This window comes from Sprattus sprattus, assembly GCF_963457725.1.
Source record: "Sprattus sprattus genome assembly, chromosome: 20".
Taxonomy (NCBI): Eukaryota; Metazoa; Chordata; class Actinopteri; order Clupeiformes; family Clupeidae; genus Sprattus; species Sprattus sprattus.
Genome location: NC_137918.1, coordinates 23,794,027 through 23,817,389, shown reverse-complemented (window position 1 = coordinate 23,817,389; position 23,363 = coordinate 23,794,027). Strand labels below are relative to the sequence as shown.

Below are 23,363 nucleotides of genomic sequence, written 5' to 3'. Positions count from 1 at the left end.
CCAAAGGTCAGCACCTTCTTCACCGGCGTTTTTTGACTTTTGGCCCCAAACTGGTGGGCCTTCCGAGGACTGGGTGTGCGCTGTGGGGTCTTAGGGGTCTTGGTACGAGGAGAGGTTCTAGGGGTCTGGGTGCGAGGAGAGGCCTTGGGGGTCAGGGTACGAGGAGAGGCTTTGGTCTTACTCTGCACGCTTTTATTCTAAAAACAAAACACAGACAAATCAGTACCATCCAACTCTAACCCACAAACACTTAAATCCTTTACTGTTCTACGATCCGCTGAATATTGAAGCATTATTGTGTAGTAGGCTATAACTGCTACACAGACATAGACAGCTGCACAATGTAGTCCCTTCTGCACAGCGGCCTATTGTAATTATTATGCTATGCTTTTGAGTGTGAAAATCCATGGCATCTGTTTGATTCGAATGAGGACCATGAAAATCTGTGAGTCTTACAGATAAACATAAGACTCGACAGGTAAGGTGTGTGCGTACGGGGGGAGGAGGCATGAGAAATGTCAAAAAAAATGTTCAATTAGTAGCTGAATAGTCTCTGACGAATCGAATAGTATATTTGCTAAAACTTCCCATCTCTACTGTTTTACCTCTGTTTCAGCAGCGATCTCATATTTGGATTTTTTTCCAGGTTTGTTCCGAATTAGCTCCAGTAGACCATCTTCATCAAGGATCTGAGTGCCAAGACTTTCTGCCTACACAGACACAGAGAGAGAAGAATAATTGAGTGTGTGGTGCATACAAACAGAGCCTTGTAGTTATGAATAAGTACAAATGAACAGAGAAATGGGCCCATACTTTCTCAGTCTTGGAAACTCCGCCATCCCTCCCCAACACTAGATAACTGGTCTTTCTGCTGATATTTCCAGTCACTTTCCCTCCATAGCGTTCAATAAGAGTCTTTGCCTCGTCACGTTCAATGGACTCCAGCACCCCAGTGACCACAAATGTCAGCCCCTCCAGACAGTTCTCGGCACCCTGTTAAAGCCACAAACACAATTCATCTGAGCTGACAGTGCTAGACACGTAATAGCAAGACAAGCTGTCCATGATGTCCTGCTATACGTTTATCTGTATGTTCTACTTGTATTATGTAATGTCCTGTCTGTATGTTCTACTTAGTATTGGGTAATGTCCTGTCTTATCTGTTGTGCCTGTGCACTTTATATGTTTCACCGTAGGAGAGTGGGAAACGTTCTATCGATTACTTTGTATGTCTAGACATTTGAAGTAATTGAGAATAAAGCTACTTTGACTTTGATGATATAGGCATGACTTATTTTGTGTGACAGCTGTGGGTTGGCATAGAGCAGCCATTACCACAGGGATGTCTTTGGAGCCAAGTGCACGTGGACCGTCTCTATTCAGGAAGTTCCGGAAGGCAGCGGAATTTCCTCTGCGTTTCTCAGAATCCTCTGGACTGGTCTGATGAGAGGGCATAAGACACACACACACACACACACACACACACACACACACACACACGCACACACAGAGAAGACAAGACATACCAAAAATGGAGGTTAAGAAAACAACACAGATCTTATTGCTAAACAGTATACAAATTCTAGGCATATTTATGTACTCACATCTGGCTTTTTAGGAGAGACTTTGCTTGAACCAGGTGTACCAGCATTTCCTGTTTTCGGTGTGATATCACTTCCTGTTCTAGTACTTGCACCTCCTGCTTTGGGCGTGAATGCTCTCTCGGAGTGAGTGGGCTCTTTTTTGGGTGAGAAAACCTTCTTCTCCTCCTTCTCCTCCTTTTTGATGTACTGCTGCTCCTCATCCCTGCGTTTCAAGGAGGCCAATTTGGAGCTGGCCTTCTTGGGGGGTGTGGGCTGCCTCTCCATCTTGATGCAGACCTGCCAACATTGGAAAATGTGTTTGAGTACCACCCCGGTGCGGCGCGGCAAGATTTTGTGGCCTTCATTTTATTAGTTATAATGCTGTTGTTGCATGATTGAACCAATCGACGACATTCTGAGCTAATAAATAATGCAGTTCTGAACCACTTTAGAAGGCCTAATGAAATAAAATAAAAAGACTGTGATAACAGTTATAAGTGATAACTGTGACAACTAATTTGTAGCCTGGGATGTTATTTCACTCTAGGCTCCTTAGGAACTTCTCACACAATGGTCATGTTGTATTTTTTCCCTACCTCATACCTATCAAGTGTCATGATTCATCATTCTTTTTTCTCCCCACGTCTGATGTTCGAATGCAAGCCCAATTACATGTGATACCAGGACTAGACAACTGCTAAGACCAAATGATGGCGCTGTGTTTGCTTCTTTATTATTTAGTTAAATTCTAGTCAGTGGAAGCGTTTTTTTAGGCTATTACAGACATCCCAACCTGCAAAAAGTCATTTCAGGGAGGTATCCCCCCCCCCTAGGCCTACGTATTACTGTTGTGGTCCCTAAAAGTTATAAAAGCATAATATCATTCTATAGGCTATAGCCCTATGCAATTCTTTGTTAATTATGTTTAAATATGTAGATTACTTTTACTATTTATTATATGCAGCTAATACTATCCTATTTATGTTAACTGCTTTTATTTGTATTCCATTGCAACTTTAAACAAGTTTAAGGAGCTTGTTGTTTTCATGTAGCCCTGGCAACTAGCTGGCATGAATAATATGCACATGAAATGAAACTTTTTGGGGGGCACTCTCCCTGTGCCATGGTGCCCCTGTTCCTAGATACACTGAACTGATTAATTCGGTTCGGGAGAAGAGATAAAAGGCCGCCCACACTGAAAATTGATTGGTTGACTTACCGAAACAGGCCAATCAGGATGCTCCTGAGGCACACACGCACACTGCCTCACACACGCACAGTCTCCAGGTCCCTCTCTCTCTGTCGTGCGCGCGCTACACAGATTCTAACACGGTTTGGAGCACGTCGCTCGCTCTAGATTCCGGGAGATTTTAAGTCATTTGCGGGCATCAGGGAGTGGTTATCAATATGCGGGAGACTCCCGGAACTTCCGGGAGACTTTGGATGTCTGCTATTATCATTAGCCTATTATTATTATTATTAGAAACATATAGCCTTTTACACTGTGGCCTGACAACAGCTGTGCGTAAGCATGTGTGGACACTGTACGTAGAAGGCTGCCGCGGACCTCTAGCATGAACTTGACAGATAGGCCTATGATTTTCTGATAATATGCATCTTACTGTGTTCGTTACCTGTTGCTCCTTGGTGACTGATGTCAATAATGACATTGCACACTGTGCAGAAAGCATGGTGGGGATGTGTCTGAAAAGAACGGAGGGATGGCCATCTCTCCCGGTAACTATCTATGATTTTTTTGCGATCTTTTTATTTTATCCGGTGGTTCTGCCATGGTAACATATTACAAGAGTTTGTCTAAAATAAGTAGTTTGAAAAAACACAAAAAGCGTAAAGTCAAACCATTCCTAACACAGCCAAGACACTTAGATGTATTTGCCATTTTAAATCGATGGCGAACACGAAAACCACATGGTTAACATCGTTGGGCTACATTTTTATAAATACATTTTTAACGTCTTATCTCTACATTACTCGTTAGTTTACCTTAAGTGATTTTTTTAATGTCCTCACTTGAAGAATTGGCCAGATGTGGTCGGGAAGGGAGAATTAGGTAAGTATTCATGAATGAAAAATCGTTAACTGACACCTAAACAGCGGTTGATTCCTCTGACCGCAGAGTAACCTAGTATTCTCTGATTTCGATGGTCATACAGGGGATAGTAACGATAGTAACGGCAGGGGGTCTGTGATTGGTCAAACTCCTCTTCTGCTTCTTGATCTGCTGCAGCTGCCTATGTACGCATTGGTGGCTCGAGACAGACTGTGAAGTTTGAACCCGTTGAAAACCGGCAATGCATTATTGAGCGTTATGCGTTCTAAAAAAAAAAAGATATGCATATATTTTTTTGGTTATGCGTACTTTTAGACCATCAACTCGTACCAGCGTACTTTGATGTCAAAATGCGTGCCAGGTACGCAAAATGCGTACATGTTGGCAGGTCTGTTGATGGTCTGTTTGGGGGGAGAGGGGATGGGACTGGGTCTGTCCCCAGAGTCCTTAGGGGCCTGCAGGAGGGCCACAACACATGAGACATGCAGACAGACACACAGAAACAGCAGAGAAGAAACCTTACACTGCTTTTCAATTCTGTCAATTCATAGTTAATATCTGAATCTACGAAAGCAGAATATGGCAAACAGTGTTCCGTGCCTTTGTGGGTGAGGCCAGCTTCTGGTTGTGGTTGACATGGTCCGTCTTATTCGCCAGTTTACTAAAAGAGGAGCTGGAACTGGGCCCCTCACCAGAATCCTTACGAGCCTAGAGTAAGGACATCAGATTCTGAGTCACTTGGACACACACACACACACACACACACACACACACACACACACACACACACACACACACACACACACACACACACAAACACACAAACACACAAACACACACACAATGACAGAGAAGCGCAGACCTTTTTAGCAAGTGGAGCCGCTTCTATCATAGCTAGAGTTCGGGCAAACTCTTCGTCCTCATGAATCTGTTTCTCCAACTGTAAAAGTAAACACACAAACCAGACTGTCAAATGCCTATTAGTACCCTTCATTCATAGAAAAGAGATGCAGCTTCACAGCAGTTCCTGCGTTTGTGTGGGTGTGTGTAATTTGTAATCGCGTTGGGGTGACATTGTGTTCTTACCTCCATATCCTCATCCATCTGCAGCTGCTTTGCAATGACCTCATCATTCTGAGACACATCTAGGTCCTGAGATGGCTAAAAAGAGAACAAAAGAGAATGTAGAGTGGCACATTTTAAGAATAACTTAACAAGCCTTGGAATGATCAGTGGAAGTTCTATCCAGTGCAGTATATTATATATATCATACCTACATTAAAGGCACCCCGTGCAACTTTCGAGGCTTAAAAATAAACATTCAATTTCTACACGTTCTACAATTTTTTACACGTAGTAAGTTTCAATAACTCCATACCATTACATATCGACATTCAAGGAGCAAAGATGAGACGTCATTGTGTGGTGAGAACTGATAGAAAATCGATAACAACAACAATCGCCGCCATATTCTTTATTTAATGGTGCCACCAATAAATAAAGCAGGATTCCAGTCAATGGAAAAATGGACTCTCCCCACCGGCATTTGTTGTTGTTTACGATTTTCTATCAGTTCTCACCACACAACGACGTCTCATCTTTGCTCCTTGAATGTCGATATGTAATGGTATGGAGTTATTGAAACTTACGTATAAAAAAGACTAGAAATTGAATGTTTATTTTTCGAGTCTCAAGCCTATAAAGTTGCACTGGGTGCCTTTAAGATTCATTCAAGGAATTATGCCCTGTGGTAACACATATTGTCTACAGTTCTCCCAGCCTAGCTACGATGAAAAGAAACATAGAGCACTCACTGCTTTCCTTTTGACACTGGCCACAAGCTTCTTATCCGAGCGCTTAACGCTACTGGAACCGAAGAAGTCCAGCACTGAGGTGGTAGTTAGTTTAGGTGGGGTTAATAATTTGTTCTTGACTGGAGTTGCGTGTTTTGGCTTGGGTGTAGTAGGGGATTTGACCAGTGATTTGGGGGGTGATTTGACTGAATCTTTAGTCGGACCCTTTTGCGTTTTCTTCTCGGCACCTTTCCCAGCCTTCTTAAGGCCATTCTCCACTGGCTTCTTCAAGGAGAGAAATGCATCATCCGAATCTGAACACAGAAACAGCATTCCACATTAGAGGAAATATCTACCCTCCATCTTAGGCTCTTCCACAGTACAAAGCATTTTTGACATTGAGCAGTTTCTCTCACCTGAATCAGACACATACTGGATTGGTCCTTTCTTCTCTTTTTCTGACTTTACTGGGGGGTCTGCTTTCTTTTCCTGTTTTTCTTTTTTTGGCTTCCTCGGTTTCTTCTCTTCTTCCTCAGAGTCTGAGATGGAAAGCAAGTTCAGTCTACATTGCAGCTGACAAAGATTTCCCCCAGTTCAGCTCAGACCACATATACCAGTTGATAATGTTTTCCCACTGGACTTCCTTCTAGCTAGCTGAGGCAATAAAGTAAAGCACTAAATAACTTGTGATAAGCAAGCACTGCTGTTGTGTCAGGAGAGAGTGGGATACATACTACACAGACATCTTATTTTTGAATTGGAAGAACCTGTACCAGAGTCTATGACTGCTCTCTTCTTCCTCTTTCCAGACAGCTTCTCCTCTGAGCTCTAAAATGCAAAACGTACAAAAACACACAAGAATATAACTTTCACATTAATAATCGGTGTACTCTTAGGCTCGATCTGAACGCGAGACAAATACCTTGGACACTGATTTCTTTTTGACGAGCTTCTGTTCTTCATCTGTCCTGATACCGCTGTCCGAGGGGGCTTTAGGAGGAGCAGGTTTAGAGGGGCCAAAAAATCTGCGAATGTCCTGCAGGTCAGGGTCACAGAAAGACAGTGGAAAGACAAATACCGTGATATCATGATTAAAACACATGATTTGTTAATTATACTTGGTTAACAAAATTAATCGGACTACAGCGGGCCAGTGTCATTTCTGGTTATAAAAGTTATTCAACGCTTTTCTGCGATAACTTGACCTGATGCAACTGGTCACCGAGTTGGACTTAAATTGAGCTCCTGGCATGCATTTACATACAGGTGAGACGACAACTGTCATAATCAAACTACCAATTTGAGCATAAGTTTCTCTGCTAGCGAACAAGCGAAAAACCTGCAAACGGTGGAGTAAAGCAAGGCGAGTGAGTTTAACCTGACACAGTTCATATATTGCACAATTAAAATACAGGACTATCTGAGTTGTTGTTTCATATAGCCGCCTTTTTGCAATGTAATGCAGTTATATTAACAGCCTTAAATCTCGAGTTCGCGAGCTAAGAACTATGAGAGCATGCCACAGGAATCCGATTACAGCGTGACGTTTTTATTTATATTATTATAAGAACACTACTTTAATGTAGCATGCATTAAAGAAATCACTCACCATGATCAAAGAAATAGCATAGGTGTCTAGTTTATTATGGACTGACAACTAAACAACAATTTCGTTATGGCTTCTTTGGCGCCAAGTATGATTCGCATGGGCGCCGTGTGATGACGCAGGGTACAACCTCATCCTAGAGTGGTTGTTCTTGTGAACATACAAACATAATAGAAATTCTTCATCCTTTCCCTAAACTCATACGTAGTGTCACGGGTATGGCATCTTATGGTCTTCAATGTGTAATCAGTAAATTGATTTTCACAGCCGATTTATCTTCCCGATAAAGCTGACCTAGTTAAGATAAACACATTACACTGCTGTTCATTTTAAACTAATCACTGAAAAATAAGTGTGTTTTTTTTACAGTCATTGTTTTCAAGCTCATGCACTTATTGGCCAAAAAGACAACCAATGATAAAAAAGAAATTACAGTTTATTAGAGTCCTCATTGACTTTTTTGAGTGATGCCACAATGATTGTGAAATAAACTAAATTGGGTCTTCTCTTGTGAATATAAAGTTATTTCACGAGTCTAGCCTAGGCTAGCCTAAAATTATCATTTTCACAAAAGAAAAGTAGGCTACTATCATCAGCTATGTTACCTTGTACCTTTCCCCAAAAATGTCTATGCATAGCAACTCCCTGTGTGACGTCGTGTGTTGACAGGTGTCAATCACGCGAGCACAATTGTAGTGACGCAAGCATACTCTGGTTTATCCTGACAAGATTTCGCACTATCCCGTCAGTCGGCCTACTACGACGCTTACCAACGAAGGATGGCATTTCATTTGACGAAATAAGTGCTCCTCTAGTAGGCTAGTCCTACATTAATGTAAGTCCCGCAATTCATCAACTGTTTGTTTTAATGACTAGGCCTACTAGTAATTGATAACTAGCCAATTGATTGCATTACCCTAATACTTTTGCATTGATCTTTTATTAGCAGCCTACGTTGACAGGAACAATGGACTCCATATCCAGCAAGAAGTCTAAGAAGAAAAAAGTGCAAAGTGTAGGTCTCATATACGATTATAACTGTCTATAACAATAAACCTATGATTATTCAGTAATAATGTCCCTCGGGCACAATAGGCACTAAAACCATATATTTTAGCAGATATATTTAGGCCAAAACCTAATCACTATTGTATAGTACAAAAAAAGAAGAATTTTACAGTCACAATATTGTTACAAATTACATAACCTGTTCGTAAGAATTGGTCCCAGCATGGCTTTGATAATAATTATCAAGAACTCAGAGAGGATGCAGATCAAATATTGAGGGGAAGGTTATTCCAGAGTTAAAGGGTCAAAACTGCAAATGTACTGTATGGTAGTTACCCTTGGATTTGAATCTGTATTCTGGAACAGTCAGTCAGAGAGGAATATATGGGGTGGAGGAGCTCTGAAATATAATGTGGTGGTACACAGCAGTGCTTTGTAAATAATCATCAGAACCTTACAGTTGATATAGAAATGTACTGGAAGCAACCAGTTTAAAGCATTTAAAGACTTAACAGTGTATTTCATATTGTAGCTAGTGTTGTTATTATTAGGATAAATTGATTTGTACGTCAATATCCTTTGTAGGTAGGGTTCCTTTCATCAACTCGACCTGAATCCAATAAAGTCGGACATGTGGAAACCAAGAGGAAGAGTTTTGTCCCCTTCAGCAAGACCTACAAGAGTGAGTTTAATTATTTCACAGTATATTTATCAGTACAACCTGCTGACAAAAACTGGCAAGCATGCACTTGAGAGAAACTGAAAAACATGGCTACCAGATCTGTTTTCTTTTTACAGAAATCATTCCTGTAGTCAAGCGTCCTGTGCCACAGTATTTGCCACCCATGGTACACTCAAGTAAGTAGAAATGACACTTCAGTTCATATTATGCTATTCCTCATTCTGTTTCTAACTTTGGAATATTTTTACCACAATGGTTGCAGGAAACCTTTCCAAAAAGGGTGGCAAGAATATTCCTTTGGCATCAGATGGGCCTGCTACTGTGAGTAAGTTTGTGAAGAAGCGGCCATCATATGATGAGGCCCACAGTGAAGTGGCCAGGGACTACCTATCTCCACAGCTTATTAGAAAGTTCCCAGCCGAGTCATTTGCCCTTCTGGAGCAGCTCTCTCAAATGTGAGGTTTTTGTCCACACTTGAAGAATGTAAACTTTAGAGAATGCACCAAGAAGGCACCACTTCACTGAACATTTGTGTGTTGCTTGCAGGCAGAGATTAACTCTGAAGAAGATTCTAAAGATGAAGGTGAGCAGTTCTGTCTTCTTTATGCTACTGCTAACATGATACAGCATTTTGTAGCTCCACCTCAACTATTCTACTTGAATTTTCATTTAGGACATCACCAACCTGGAACTCCTTCAAATGTCCAAAAAGATCACTGATTGGGTAACGATTGCATCCAGAGAGGTGGTTCTCCCAGCTGTGTACTTGTACCAGGCCATCACAAATGACCTGTACAAAAGGTACACCCAGAAGGACCTCCATCCTCAGTGGCTAAGCCTAGGGGATGGCTGGATGTCCAGTGCAGTGAACCATGAGGGAGTGGTCAATGCCGCTTACATATTTAATGCCCTAGTCGTCATGACGAGGACCAACAGGAAGGCACCAGAAGACTCAGATGAGAGCTGCCTCGCCTACTCTGGACAATCTACACCGTCGCCGTGTGACCGACTGCTTGCTAGCCGCAGGAAAAGCAATCTGCTCTTCTGTGGCCGCATTCGTGTCAACGCCAAGGAGCTGATCCGGCACATCTACCAGACGCTCCTCAATTCTCGCTTGGGAAGCGTATACTTATCCAAGAGCTGGTGGACAATGATGACTCCAGATGTGGCTGCCCAAAGGAACCTCGAGTTTCTTTCTGACTTGCTTTTCAACTTCATTGTATACGCCGTGAAAAATCTCCTTGAGTCCTTCTTAGGATTGCCCCACAAGATACCATTCGATAGCTCCATGGAGTGGAGCCTTCAGAGCAGGCCTGGTGTGTCCAGCACCATGACCTCGGAGGAGGAGGAGGCACTGGAGGGCCTGTCTGAAGTGTTGATCAGTCGGGTGGCTGACATGCTCTCTTGCACCTCTGAGACCCAGCAGAGTGCCGATGACGGCATTGGAGAAGGTATCTTTCCAGTAGCCATTAGACTTCACAACCCACACAATCAAACATAAGTTTTATATAATATTTATATAATTTGTCTATAATTTGCTACTTTGTCTATTTACTTTATTTCTTTTTCAAATTTGTATAAAAATTATTTTTTTTGATGATAATGTATATAGATACTTGATTCCTATTCCCACTACCCTGCTGCTTTGGCAATTGAATTTCCCGCACAGGATTAATACAAGTTTATCCTAACCTATCTTTTCATTTAAAGGTGCAGTCTGCTATTTTGAGCCCATATTTGTTTTTGTCAAATTCAACAAATTGCTCCTCACAGTCCCTCAGTTCAGTTCAGTTCTTGCTGAACTCAGTTGTTTGCAGACAGTTCTGTAAACAGGAAACAAACATAGTGCCTCGCACTGTGCCATAAACAATCCCAGCCAATCAACATGGTGCTTCGGGAGCATGGAAGGGAAGGCTGTAGTTTCATTGGCCGCTGTGTTTAAATATCAACAACATCGCAGACTGCATCTTTAAATCAATCTGACAAATGCAGACTATACATATTTAAATACTTATTTCAATACATGAGAACATGATCTTGGGACTGAGGTTGTAATTTTACAGATTTGTCGTCTGAGGACAGTGCAGTCACAACTGAGGCTGTCCATGAAGATCCAATCATCTATGATGATGACCTCAGTGGGTACATTTCCTCAATCCAGATGAGTGGGACTCCGACGGCTAGCGGGAGCCCCTGCACTTCAGATGGTCTAGACTCTACAACCACTCTCAGTGCTCAGTCTCTGGAAACAGACACTGAGCTTCTGATGCTGTGCAGGAATGAAGATGGCAGACGCTGTCATCAGCGTGAGAACACTGGGTCGTCTGAGAAAGGATCACTGGATGGATTTAGCTTAGGCCAGGGCTCAGCCAGTACGAACTCCGCACAGAGCGTCATCAGCTCTACGTCTGTGTCTATACCTCCAATTGGCTGTGCTTTCACACGGGAAGAAAGCGGTCACAGTCCCTATGAACTTTCGAGAAAGACTAGTGACCACTCCTTAAGCACCTTTCAGCCAAAATCTTTCGAGGTGAGAAAATGGATTTGGCAGAGAAATACTTTTTCTTAATCATTTCTACTATGTGAGTGAATGGCAATATCGCAGATTCAATTGAAATTTGTATCCATTTCTTCAAACTAAAGCTCCATTCGAAAAGTCAACGTGGGCTGTATAGTGCCAATACATAACTAAAGTGTGTTAAACGGAAAAAAAAACTGGACTGTGTGACAATTTAAGGATTATTTGTCAAGAACAAGAAATCAGATATTTTCAAACTATCAGGCCCAATTTCTATCCCTTTGTGTTTTCAGTCCATGGAGGAGACTGTGGATGTACAAGACAAAACAATGAAATGTGAAGACAGTGTGTCTAAAATGGTAAATGACTTGTAGTGTCAAATGTCACTAGTCCTTTTGTTTGTGTCTAAATGACAAGACATTAAAATATTCAAGTCAGCAACTGAGATTCAGAACCTTCATTTAAAAATAGTGGGAAAATCCATGTTAGCGATTAGTCTAGTTTGGGCCCTGGGGAGGATAGTGGTCTCAGCAACTATACTCTCAAATGGGATGAGAATAAAAACGTATTTAGCTGGAAACAGTGAGGACATGGATAGAAGGGGGTGCATTTGTTTTATTTAACCATTCTACTCACATCCCTGACTCCACCAATTTTGTCATTTATTCCACAGACTAAAAACAAAATATGTCCAGAAGGTATGTTTTTTTTTTTTAAAGACACAGCATGATGCAATAACTTAGATATTATTCTAATGAACAGTTCTAGCAGTGTTCTCTGGCACTGACAATTACTGTCCAAAGTTAAATGCAACACTATTCTGTGGCTACGCAGGTGTTGTGGATACAGTCACTGATAGACCATTCTGCCTGTTTGGGGCGCTATCATCACTCTTCTGCTGCAGGTGTAGAGAGGAATCACTTGAAGAAAAAGATCCACATCAACAAAATTCATCTAAAAGTGCTATTTTTGAGAAATAAATAGATGTAAAGCCTTAGTCTCCTCATATTTTTCATTCATTCAAGACCATAATACATTTGAGTTAAAAGTTGGTCATCCATGCTGGAAATCAGCTGTTGAGAGCATATCAGGCTATCAAACATCCCTCACTACCATTACAATAGGACTGCAATCACATTCCATCATTCCTCTACACAGACGTATTGTTATGGCCAAGGAATAGTTCCTTTCATTTCATTCCTCATTCAGGTATTTTAAAACACAACAAATGTTGCAAATCGCTACCTACTTGACCACAGAATATTTTCTGTTTCAATATCAAGCTTTTCTATGCATTGTTTGTACACTATAACCAACAGTAATCCCCAATCACACAACCCTATGAAGACCAGCTAAAGTTAATACCAGAACTTCATTTAAAGTAACACTACGCAACAATGACACTTTTTGTATGGTTTAATAGGCAACTAGTTTTGGTACCATCCTCAAATTCATTTTGATAGCATAGGGTCATGTGAAGGACACCTGTCTTTCCAACTAGCCATCCAGGATATGCAGTATGTAGTTCTGTGGTTACTGGCTTAACACCTTGCAATGGAAGAAAGCTTTTACAGCATGACATTACCAGCTATACTGCCGACACACACCTGTTGGTGTGTTGGCAAGCTCCTATCAGTGTAAACTGGGCCTTTTGGTGGCGTTTACAAGGTTTTTAGGTAGTTGGCGTGCTAGTTTTGGAACAGAACTCCTCATTGCTGCTGTAGAGGGTTAAGGCATTTGGGAACCTGTAAGCATCAGTCACTCATCACAGTCAAAAAAAGTTTAACAGGACACTGGGTTGGTATCTGGAAAATTCTCTTTAATGGTATGGAGTGAATTACTCCTCTGGCACCTCCACTACAGTGGTCTTCTCACTGACATAGATGCCGTCCAAAAACTTCCGGATGTCTTTTCTTCGCACTGTGGTCGCCTGCTGGATCAGTGAAGCTGTGGGCAAGAACAAAAAGAGAAAATTAAAATAAGACCAAAATAAAACCCTTTTAAAAAAAAGCCATGCAGGATGGAAATCAAGCAGCAAACACGGAAGACAGTAATGGCAGAGGTGAAAGGTGTGATTGTTATTAAGGACAGAACGGTGACTGACAGGGCTCATGCAGGTTAGTGAAACTTAAAATGAAATCAGAGCGTGCATGGAAATATCCAGAAGCGGACACCATGGCCTTGCCATAGGACAGAAAAAAAGAAGAAAACCTCCAAGGTAGGAAGAACAGATCTCGCATCGAAAGAACAAATAATTGATCCAAGTAGGAAAAACAAGATGAGGAAAACGAGACGAGGAAAGACAACAATGCAGACGGAAAAAGCGCAGATGAAAGGGCAGCCCGAAGACGAGTAGGCTGACACCATGTTCCTCACGGAGGGCATTCTAACCTCTAAAGCTTATTGCTCAGGCTCCACTACTGTGCCCTTCTCCGAAACGTAAATTCCGTCCAGGAATTTCCTGATGTCTTTGTTCTTCACTGACGTAGACTGCTGAATGAGTGCCGCTGAAATAAACACACACACTGTGCTGTTAACCACTTAGTCGGTTACACACACACTCAGGAGCAACCTTGACAACCAGGTTAAAGTCATGTTCGTTACCACACACTCATGGGGTTACCAGTACCCAGGAGCAACCTTGACAACCAGGTTAAAGTCATGTTGGTCAGAGGGGGATTTAGAACACATACGTATTACATATTATTATTATTATTATTATTATTATTATATTATAACATATGTAACATACATTTGAATCATTCACATCATACAGAACATTAATATAGGGGTTTGCACAGGGAAACAAAAGAGTGATGTAAACACACAAACTGTTAGGTCTAGCTAAATGTTTCCACGTCCCATACTGGATAATAATGCAATAGTGAAGAGAATCAGACATGGGACATTTTCTAGAATGGCTGCCTGCTAGAACGCAGCTGAAGCTGCTATAAACAAACCCTTCCACACAGGAGGTTCGGGTTCTCAAAAGGTCAGAGGTCGTCAGTGTAGGTTTTGTGGATGAGTGAGTAACTCACCTGAGTTCGATACCAGCTCGATATCATTACCCTCCAGAATGAGCTCGTCTTTCTGGGCAGTAGAGAGGGTGCAAGACACTCCTAGAGGAGGAAGCAGGCAGAGGAGAAGGCATTAAACCAACAGTCAGATGACTCAGATCCATCAACCACCGCAGGGTTCTAGTATTCCAAACTCCAATTTTAGTGATAGACCATTAAAAGCAGAATGGTTCATAATAGCTGGCCTGAACCATCTTAAACTGTACAAGTCTAGCTGACCAGTTAAACAGTTCACACATCCAGCATATACAAGCACTGTAGGACAAAAGCATACTTCTCATTCATATTATGCAACCGATAAATATGGAACAGGCACAGCCTAAGTGTGGATGCCCTTGTCTAGCCAATCAGCTCATGCATGAAAGTGACTCAAAATAGGGACGCAACCTTGAAGCAGTATAGGCCAGTGCCAGTAGTGTGCTGCTAACCCAATGTTATTTAGATCTGAACAACATCTGTTCCAACTCTGCAACTTATTTGACTTGGTTGTAGGTAGAGGTGAGTACATGGTTTGATTCTGGCAACATTGATCAGGGAGCTCTTAAATCCCATTCCTGCAGTGAAATCTTAAATCTAGCCCGGCACCCAGGCGATCAACAGAAAGCGGTAATTGAAATGCTTCTGAAGACAAGCTAACCCAGGAATGTTTAGCTAATCAAAGAGTGCCACTGATGAGTGATGTCAACTATGCATAGCAGGACGATGAACACATGCAGAGGAGATAGGCCCCATGACCAGGGCACAAGTGCTGCATCAAACATACAGGAAAGACCAGGCTTCCAGCGCCAACTTATACCTTCATTTGAGTTACTGTTTTGCTCTGAGAATAACCCCTTTAGAACTGCCAATGTGCATGGCCACTTGATTCTACAGCCCATACCCTACCATTGCAACTAGCCCAAAGCATCAGATGGAAACGCTTTGTACACATCCAATGACTGTTTGCCACACAGACACAAAAGGAATGGCCATGGATGCTTTTTAGACTATCGGCTGAAGCACAAAAAGACTCATGAATGCACACGACTTACCTCCCCTCATGCGCACTCGCCTGATGTACTTCTCCCCAAGGAAGTTCCTGATCTCCACCAGGGTGCCACTCTCCTGCATCACCACATTGATGGGGAAATGGGCATAGACCGAGCGCATCTTGTACCGGAAACCCTGCAAGAGACACACTGGGTTTACATTTCTGAATATCAATCTTTGACTCTACATCTACAGAACTCATATCAGTTAACTTAGAGGACAACAAAATGGGTATAGACAGAGCACATCTTGTACCGGAAACCCTGCAAGAGGCACACTGGGTTTACATTTCTGACTATCAAACCTTGACTCAACATCTACAGAACTCATATTAGTTCACTTTGAGGATAACAAAACAGGTTGCCTATTAAATGTAAATGTTTATTAGATAAGATTCAACTTAATTGTCATTGCATAAAGTACAAGTACTGAGACAACAAAATACAGTTTAGCTATGCAGTTTAGTTATCCAACCAGAAGTGCAAAATAGCAATAAAAGTGCAGAGTATGTGCAAATGTAAAGTGGAATAAGTGACTAAATATGATGTGTACAGTAAGAGTTATATAAACCCCACTTACCAGGGTCACTCCCTTGATCATGTTCTGGACGTGACTGCAGATGGTTCGGACTGTGGCCAACTCCTTCCTGTTTCCCCACCATTTGTCCACACGGAGCTATAGATAGATAGATAGATAGGATACTTTATTGATCCCGAGGGAAATTAAGGTCATAGTTTACAGTAGTAGTTTACACTTTACTCACAAAACATACATACATCCATCACAATAAACAATAAATACAATACAGAGAACATGTACACAGGGGGTGGGGTGTTTACAGGTACAGGATAGATCTGGCCCTATATAACCGTGTGCATTACTTGTGACAGTGTTGAAAGTATACCAGACATCCAAGAGATTATTTTGAGTGCTTGGCTGCTGATCAATCAGTTTAAGCCGTTATTAGAGCCACATTTGTTATAGCTGGGCAGCTAATGAGCATCACAAATTGTTTAGGTATATTCACAGTTACATACCTTCTTTTGCTTCTTGCCAAGCAGACTAAGCTCCAGGTTAATGTGGTTGAACTCCCGGCGCAGGGTACCTCTGGGGCCTTTGACTATGACAGTCCGCCCCTTCAGCGAAATCTCAACTGTCAATTCATAAAACGCATAACATCAGTACCAAAAGCAATCTAGTATCATTATGTAACAGCCAAAACAGTGATTAGTGTCTGACCATCCTGAAATACAACACAGTTAGCATACCATTGCTGGGGATGTCGACCGACTGGTTACTGAGAATGGTCTTCATTCTGTAAAACACATAAACATAGAAAATAAACTTAGACAACTTTCAATTTCCCGAGCTGGCAGGACAGCTGGACAAGCCCCACAGACAGCAACTAGCGTTACCACTTCAATAGCTATTTAACGTTAGCATCCGGCATCCTACTAACATTAACAAACAGCTATCTCCAAGGGCATAGACATGTACAGGTAGCATAAATAACGTCCCAACTTCTCAAATAAACATAGTTGCTCATACGGATGATCCAGCAAAACTTTAGGTACATATAGCAGTATATCCATTTAGCAGGTCGCAGGGCCGAGCTCATAGGAAGGGATGCTAACGACACCAGATCAGCAACCCTAACTTTATGGGGTCATATCAGCTATTTCCAGCACAATATTGGGTTATGCTAAGAAAAAACGTTTTATTACACTTAAATAGGGACTTTTTATTTCTAATGATGGCTACAGAGAGCGGATTACTGTAGATTAAATTTGCAACTGAACAGTGAGCGCCATGTTCTTACCTCGCCGATAAAGGAGGAAAGGAAGGCGGAAGGACGTCATCGGCAAATGTAGAGTCCCAGAACATTTACGTCACTAGTTGTTTGGCAGGGAAAACAATGTGATTACCGAAACAATTAATCCAAACGTTTTAAAATCTGTCAGAGTTCAATTTTTGGAGAACATCTTTGAAAATATGTAGTTTGGGTTGTGGTATTATGACTGTTTTCAAATATCGAACGTTTTTGTAAACGTTGACATTCTTGTTGTCTGGAACGGGCGAAGCAATCGATAAACGATATGTGTTGTCATTGACGGAAGGTTGGGGCCACCATTTAGTCATGGCGTTGTTAAAACAAAGTTGTGTTGTTGCTGGTCGTTTCACATGTAATCATCTTTTTCTCCAGTCTAGATGTATCGATGCATCACATGTAAGTTTATCTTCAGTGTGTGTTCGTTCTAATAATTTTAACGGCCAACTGGTGTTGGTGCAAACGTTAACGTTGACGCTAACGTTGGTCACCTGGTCAGCTGTATCCTAAATTAACTTGGTAGCCAGTCCGTTAGCTCGGTTGGCTGAGGAGCTATTTAAGATTGTATTGAACTGCATTTCCTTGAATTTTCGTAATGTATTCATAGTAACAGGCAACGTTGTCATCCGAGCTACGCTACTGTACTTTGACACTGTTGGCTACACTGGTGTGAAAGAACGGAGTAAAGATTCTGCTCCCTAAGTAGTTCATATTTCAGGGTTTGATTGCTTTACTGGCTGCAGATTTACACTAGTGGCTTGTCCACTGCCGCGAAGGCGTCTCCCACGACGAAGGATCGCAAGAAGGAATTAAGTGGAGACGGGCCTGATCTACAGGACTTTATTTCAGGTGAACTTTCAGACAAGGGCCAATGGGAAGAGTACCGTGGCGAGTTGAAGCGCCAGAAAGGAGAGAGGTGAGCTCAGTTTTTAGTTAACTCACTAGACAGTCAAAGTTATTGAGATGGTTGAACTATGAAACGAATACTGTTTGTTTTGGTTTCCCTGGTGTAAAGCCATTGGTCAATGAACGCTGGTGCATTTGTTAGCTAACACTGAATACGTCATGAGGAAAGGTTTTGAATGTCTCAACTTCTGAATGCCGCTTCTTCAGATAAGGCCTTCTGACCAGAGCTTATCCTTCAGATAAGTCCTACTAATGTCAAGATACTTTTGTCCTATTGCGTTTCAGTCACTGTCAAGTCAGTGTCAAGGTACAAAGGGCCTGTGCTGTTTTCTGTATGATACTGACTGGGAACTGTGTTGGTGCATGCTGGTACTATGTGATTGGAAACTGCTGTTCTCCACTAGGCTGAGACTTCCCCCCTGGCTGAAGACAGAGATCCCTATTGGCAAAAACTTCAACAAACTCAAGAACACACTGAGAGACCTGAATTTGCACACGGTAAGGCACAGAGTGGAGGATACAGACACAGACTCCTCCCTTCCTTCCTTTCTTCCTTCCTTCCTTCTTACGTCCTATCCCCTACTTCTAGTATAAACTTGAAGGAAACAGGGAAGGACATAGCCTACATGAGCAATGAGATGCGTTTAATCACTCATGCATCACTTTTAAGATACGTCAATTACTGATGACACAGCAGCATCACCTCCTGCTGCCGTTATGTATAGCATATTAGAAATGAAGGACTTTAATATTAAACACTGATTCTATTGTATGGAATTGTCATTGGAGAGGCAACAAATAAGCATTATGGATGTTGCTATTTGTACCTACAATGACACAGGTCTATATTTGATTTCATTCTTCATCAGCATCATCATCATCATTATCAATCTATTTTGCCAAATGCTAACATCACAATTGATCGAGGTCTTCATTTAAATCCATAAAATAGGCTAAATGTGTTATTAGATTAATTTCAATCGAATAAGAGTACAGTGGAATACAAATTATTATAGTGAAAGACATGATTGCAGACCAGAAAGTGTTATTTATAGAAGCTGACCTTTTAAAAAACAGCAGAAATACGGAATGTCAAGTAGGAAACGCTTCAATTATTTACAATTAAAAAAATGGTGTGTGTGTGTGTGTCACTTTTAAAGGTGTGTGAGGAGGCGAGATGTCCAAACATTGGAGAATGCTGGGGAGGAGGAGAGCATGGTACAGCTACTGCCACAATCATGGTCAGTAAGAGAGAACACGTACTTCACTCGTACCGCATACTATATATAAGTCAGCACTTATTCCACAGATAAAACCTCTAGTTTAAGAGGCTGAATTGCTCTCTCTTTAGTGGTTCTGTGACACTGTCCCTCTCCCTCTTTAGTTGATGGGGGACACATGCACGCGAGGATGCCGATTTTGTTCTGTGAAGACCGCTCGCAAGCCTCCACCACTGGACCCCAATGAGCCAGTGAATACAGCAACAGCCATAGCTGCCTGGGGACTGGACTATGTAGTCTTGACCTCAGTGGACCGAGATGGTAATAATAATAATAATAATAATAATAATTCATTTTATTTTTAATGCACTTTTCATTCAGAAGAATCTCAGAGTGCCTGGTAAGATGGAGAGGCACTCTTCTGTTTTTTTTCTCTCCATATATTCTAATCTAGCAAGGGCTTTAGCTAAAATGTTAGCAATCCAAATTGCACTAGAAGTCACTGGTCTGTCTTTGTAGCTCAAGTCACAAAGGAACAGTAAATCAATCTGATCACACCCTAAAAGGAAAACTACCCATAGCAGCAATGATATTGTGGGAATCAGATCTCGGGCACTTAATGTTTATCTCCTAAAGTCTGGTGGTATGATGCAAATAAGGTTGTGGTGAAAATGAGGTGAACTTTGTGTTTGTGTATTACAGACTTACTTGACGGAGGGGCAGAACACTTTGCCCAAACAGTGATCAACCTGAAGCAGAGGTAAGGGGTTCATTATCTATATCCGTTCTTAGCTAGAAGAAGCAAAGGAGCTGAGACACAACCATGTAGTCGTTCAGGTGACTCTGCGAACCGTTGAAGGAGTCAGAACAGCCATGAAAATAATTCACTGTTGGTTAGGTCATTTGATCTAGGGTAGTATTCGTATTCATATTGTTTTGAACTCATGAATAGCCACATTTCCTACTGACACGCTGGACCGCACTGAGTGTGTGTTGCTCTGTTGTTGTGGCAGGAGCCCGACCCTACTGGTGGAATGCCTGACTCCTGACTTCCGTGGAGACCTGAGTGCCGTGGAGAAGCTGGCCCTGTCAGGGCTGGATGTGTACGCCCACAATGTGGAGACCGTGAGAGAGTTGCAGAAGTAGGTATACCCCAACACCTGTCTGCAATCTCACAGAAAGCTTCCCCTCCATATTGCTCTTAGCTTGACTGTTCTCTCCCTTGTACGTCGCTTTGGACAAAAGCGTCTGCTAAATGACTAAATGTAAATGTAACAAACACACAAACCCACTCTGTAGTGTACATACTGGTTATTGACAAGGAGGGGGAGGGGGGGGGGGGGGGGTTAGGAGCCAACACAGCCAATCACCTGATCTAGATCATAGATATCTCAGGTCAGAGTAGACTTGAAAGCTAGTTCTGTCAAAAAAAATAACAGACCAGAATGCTTCACATCCATTCAATATATTTGTGTGACTCGCATTCAATGCATTGATTTTTATGCTTCCAATTTATTCTCACACATGGTGTTTGGCATGGTAATACATACTTCTGTGAAAATCTTGGTTTTTCTGTACATAGCATTGGGTACTAGTCCTCCTGTTACTCAACTAGTAGAACATGGTGCTAAAAACACTGAGTTGATGAGTTTATTACCCAAGGTGAACTGTACTGTACTGTGTCAGCTAAGTGAGTAAATGTAAATATGAACCGTCCTATTGAATGAAGCGATTTCGAATGAGGGGATTGTTATAATGACCTACTTTAATACACAATCCATGAGGCACTGAACTGGGGGAAATGGGGACTTTTATTTTTGTTTCTATTTCTTATGAATAAAATGATGTCATAATTCTGCTACAAAAGGACAATACTTAGCCTCCACAAGGGGGCGTCTTTTGGCCTTCTGTGTACATGAGGTCAAAGTCCTGCTTTGTTTTTTGGAGTAATATGATTTCTCAACAGCAGGGGGCAGAAAGACTACCAATCATACACTTAAACGCCTCGCCCACATAAGTCTATGGTCGTTTTTGATTATTGATTAGATCCTGTTGCTCACAAAATTATTAACATTTCCCATCTTAGGTTCTGCGTTCACTTTCACTAGTCTTAAACAGAGTAGAAAGAAAATACCGATTGATACAAAAATATACATTTACAGAAAATGCTGGTGCTATGGAAGCCTGCAACGTGTCTATGTGTGTGAGAGAGACTCCCTCCTGTAATATTATTTTGGCTTCAGGTTTGTACGTGACCCTCGGGCCAACATTGACCAGTCTCTGGCTGTCCTACGCCATGCCAAGGCAGTGAACACCGCTATCCTCACCAAGACCTCCATCATGCTGGGACTGGGAGAGACTGATGCACAGATATACTCAACCATGAAAGGTAGCGAGAAGGAACACACACACACATACACACACTGTGTGTGTATCAGAGTAATGTGTGTTTGTGTGTTACTCAGAGTAAAGTGTGTTTCAGAGTAATGTGTGTGTGTGTATCAGAGTAATGTGTGTGTATCAGAGTAATGTGTGTTTGTGTGTTTGTCAGAGTAATGTGTGTTTGTGTGTTTCAGAGTTGCGTGACAATGGAGTAGACTGTCTGACTCTGGGTCAGTACATGCAGCCAACTAAACGCCACCTGAAGGTCAGCCTTGGTTTTAGTCCAAACTCAATCTTGATCTCTACATGTGTGGATTTGTTTGAGATCCAGTGTAACGTTAATAACATCATGTTTACCTGTGTGTGTGTGTGTGTGTGTGTGTGTGTGTGTGTATACAGGTGCAGGAGTATGTCACTCCAGAGCGTTTTGCCCACTGGGAAAAGGTGGGGAAAGAATTGGGCTTCGTCTACACAGCGAGTGGTCCGCTTGTGCGTTCTTCATATAAAGCAGGTAGGAAGGAAACACGTTATAAATGGGAATTAATATGATCTTACACATATGGGAACATCACATTAACTTGCCTACTTTCCTTTTGTGTAATGAACTCAAACATCTACCATGTCCCAACCATAAACTAGCGCTAGGTTAAACGTATAACTCTTCCATATTCCAGGTGAATTCTTCCTGAAGAACCTTCTAGAAAAGAGGAAGGCAGCTACATCCGAATGATCCTCACTACTTCAGATGTCAATCCATCCAATCTCCTCTGTGCAGTTATATCTAATAACTACTACTACAATAACTTAATAACTACTCCTACAATAACTTAATCACTTAATAACACATACATAATCTTGGGGAAAGGACCAAACGAGGTAAAGGACAGCAAACACAGGCTTGTGTCACTATTCAGATCTGCACAGGATACATATTTCATTTGTTAATTTTCTCACGCTTAAGTTAATTTAAGTTTCATAAATGCTCTCATAGTGAGAGTTTGATATTGCCATTGTAGCTGCTTTATAAAGAGTTTGTAAAATATGGATATGAATACGAATAAAGCTGTGAACAAGATGCAACATGTTTAATGACATTTCATCTGATTGGTCCAGTATTACAATCTTCAATTTGTGCATTCTCATAAAATCCATGCCATATAAAAGATTTCATTAAAAAATAACAAAACCATGCACACACACACACACATGATAAGTCTGTGTTCTTAGACAAGGCAGACATTAGAGTTAATTCGATGCGATTGGTATTGAGTGTTATAAATCTCAACTAGAACTTGACATGTAGACTACACTAACCGTATTCTGAAGGGACTGCCACCCCAGGCAAGTAAGTAATAGATGGTTTCTATTCCTCATACTTGTGATGGGATGGTGTTTGTTGATAAATATATCACCCACCACTAACCTGGAGTAATCTGCGTTTTAACACTGGCCTGTTTTAAATGGGAGAAATGCTAGTTTAAAGCTAGGGGATGAGGTCTGTTGGGGGTATTTCAAGAGTCTTTAGCTGGTTTGTTTATGTATTACTGTACAACATGAGCGATAACAGCTCTAATGCAGAGTTGTGTGGCCCTTTAAGAGACTGGTCAGCGTGGAGCCCGTCAGACTGTGGCCCTATAAGAGTAGAGTTGGTGTGGACCCA

General features: G+C 41.6%; 3 protein-coding genes across 3 annotated transcripts in view; 1 reads left to right on the top strand and 2 right to left on the bottom strand.

The window, feature by feature from the left end:
• Positions 1–7,134, bottom strand: part of rfc1 (replication factor C (activator 1) 1) — a 14,405-nt gene extending 7,271 nt beyond the window's left edge. The window contains exons 1-14 of the mRNA XM_080859610.1: positions 7,057–7,134; positions 6,370–6,483; positions 6,221–6,275; positions 5,864–5,986; positions 5,469–5,761; positions 4,741–4,815; positions 4,517–4,594; positions 4,255–4,362; positions 4,047–4,109; positions 1,605–1,880; positions 1,336–1,440; positions 814–993; positions 606–710; positions 1–197 (exon numbers count right to left, since the gene is read on the bottom strand). The exon at positions 1–197 is cut by the window's left edge and continues 170 nt beyond it. Coding sequence (XP_080715736.1) covers positions 1–197; positions 606–710; positions 814–993; positions 1,336–1,440; positions 1,605–1,880; positions 4,047–4,109; positions 4,255–4,362; positions 4,517–4,594; positions 4,741–4,815; positions 5,469–5,761; positions 5,864–5,986; positions 6,221–6,275; positions 6,370–6,483; positions 7,057–7,059 — 1,775 coding nt within the window. The 5' untranslated portion in view covers positions 7,060–7,134. The remainder of the gene's footprint in view (positions 198–605; positions 711–813; positions 994–1,335; positions 1,441–1,604; positions 1,881–4,046; positions 4,110–4,254; positions 4,363–4,516; positions 4,595–4,740; positions 4,816–5,468; positions 5,762–5,863; positions 5,987–6,220; positions 6,276–6,369; positions 6,484–7,056) is intronic.
• A 5,925-nt stretch (positions 7,135–13,059) lies between these two features.
• rpl9 (ribosomal protein L9) lies at positions 13,060–16,760 on the bottom strand. The gene is made up of 7 exons (XM_080859124.1): positions 16,636–16,760; positions 16,405–16,520; positions 15,947–16,042; positions 15,370–15,502; positions 14,300–14,380; positions 13,653–13,768; positions 13,060–13,208 (listed from the first exon to the last, which is right to left on the bottom strand). The coding sequence occupies exons 1-6, from the start codon at positions 16,679–16,681 to the stop codon at positions 13,662–13,664; spliced, it is 579 nt and encodes a 192-aa protein (XP_080715250.1). The 5' UTR covers positions 16,682–16,760; the 3' UTR covers positions 13,060–13,208; positions 13,653–13,661.
• A 578-nt stretch (positions 16,761–17,338) lies between these two features.
• On the top strand, positions 17,339–22,818 carry lias (lipoic acid synthetase). Its single transcript, XM_080858974.1, has 11 exons — positions 17,339–17,594; positions 17,939–18,111; positions 18,506–18,599; positions 19,262–19,342; positions 19,486–19,642; positions 20,024–20,081; positions 20,335–20,463; positions 21,565–21,710; positions 21,898–21,968; positions 22,103–22,214; positions 22,378–22,818. The coding sequence occupies exons 1-11, from the start codon at positions 17,505–17,507 to the stop codon at positions 22,431–22,433; spliced, it is 1,167 nt and encodes a 388-aa protein (XP_080715100.1). The 5' UTR covers positions 17,339–17,504; the 3' UTR covers positions 22,434–22,818.
• Positions 22,819–23,363: the final 545 nt, after the last annotated feature.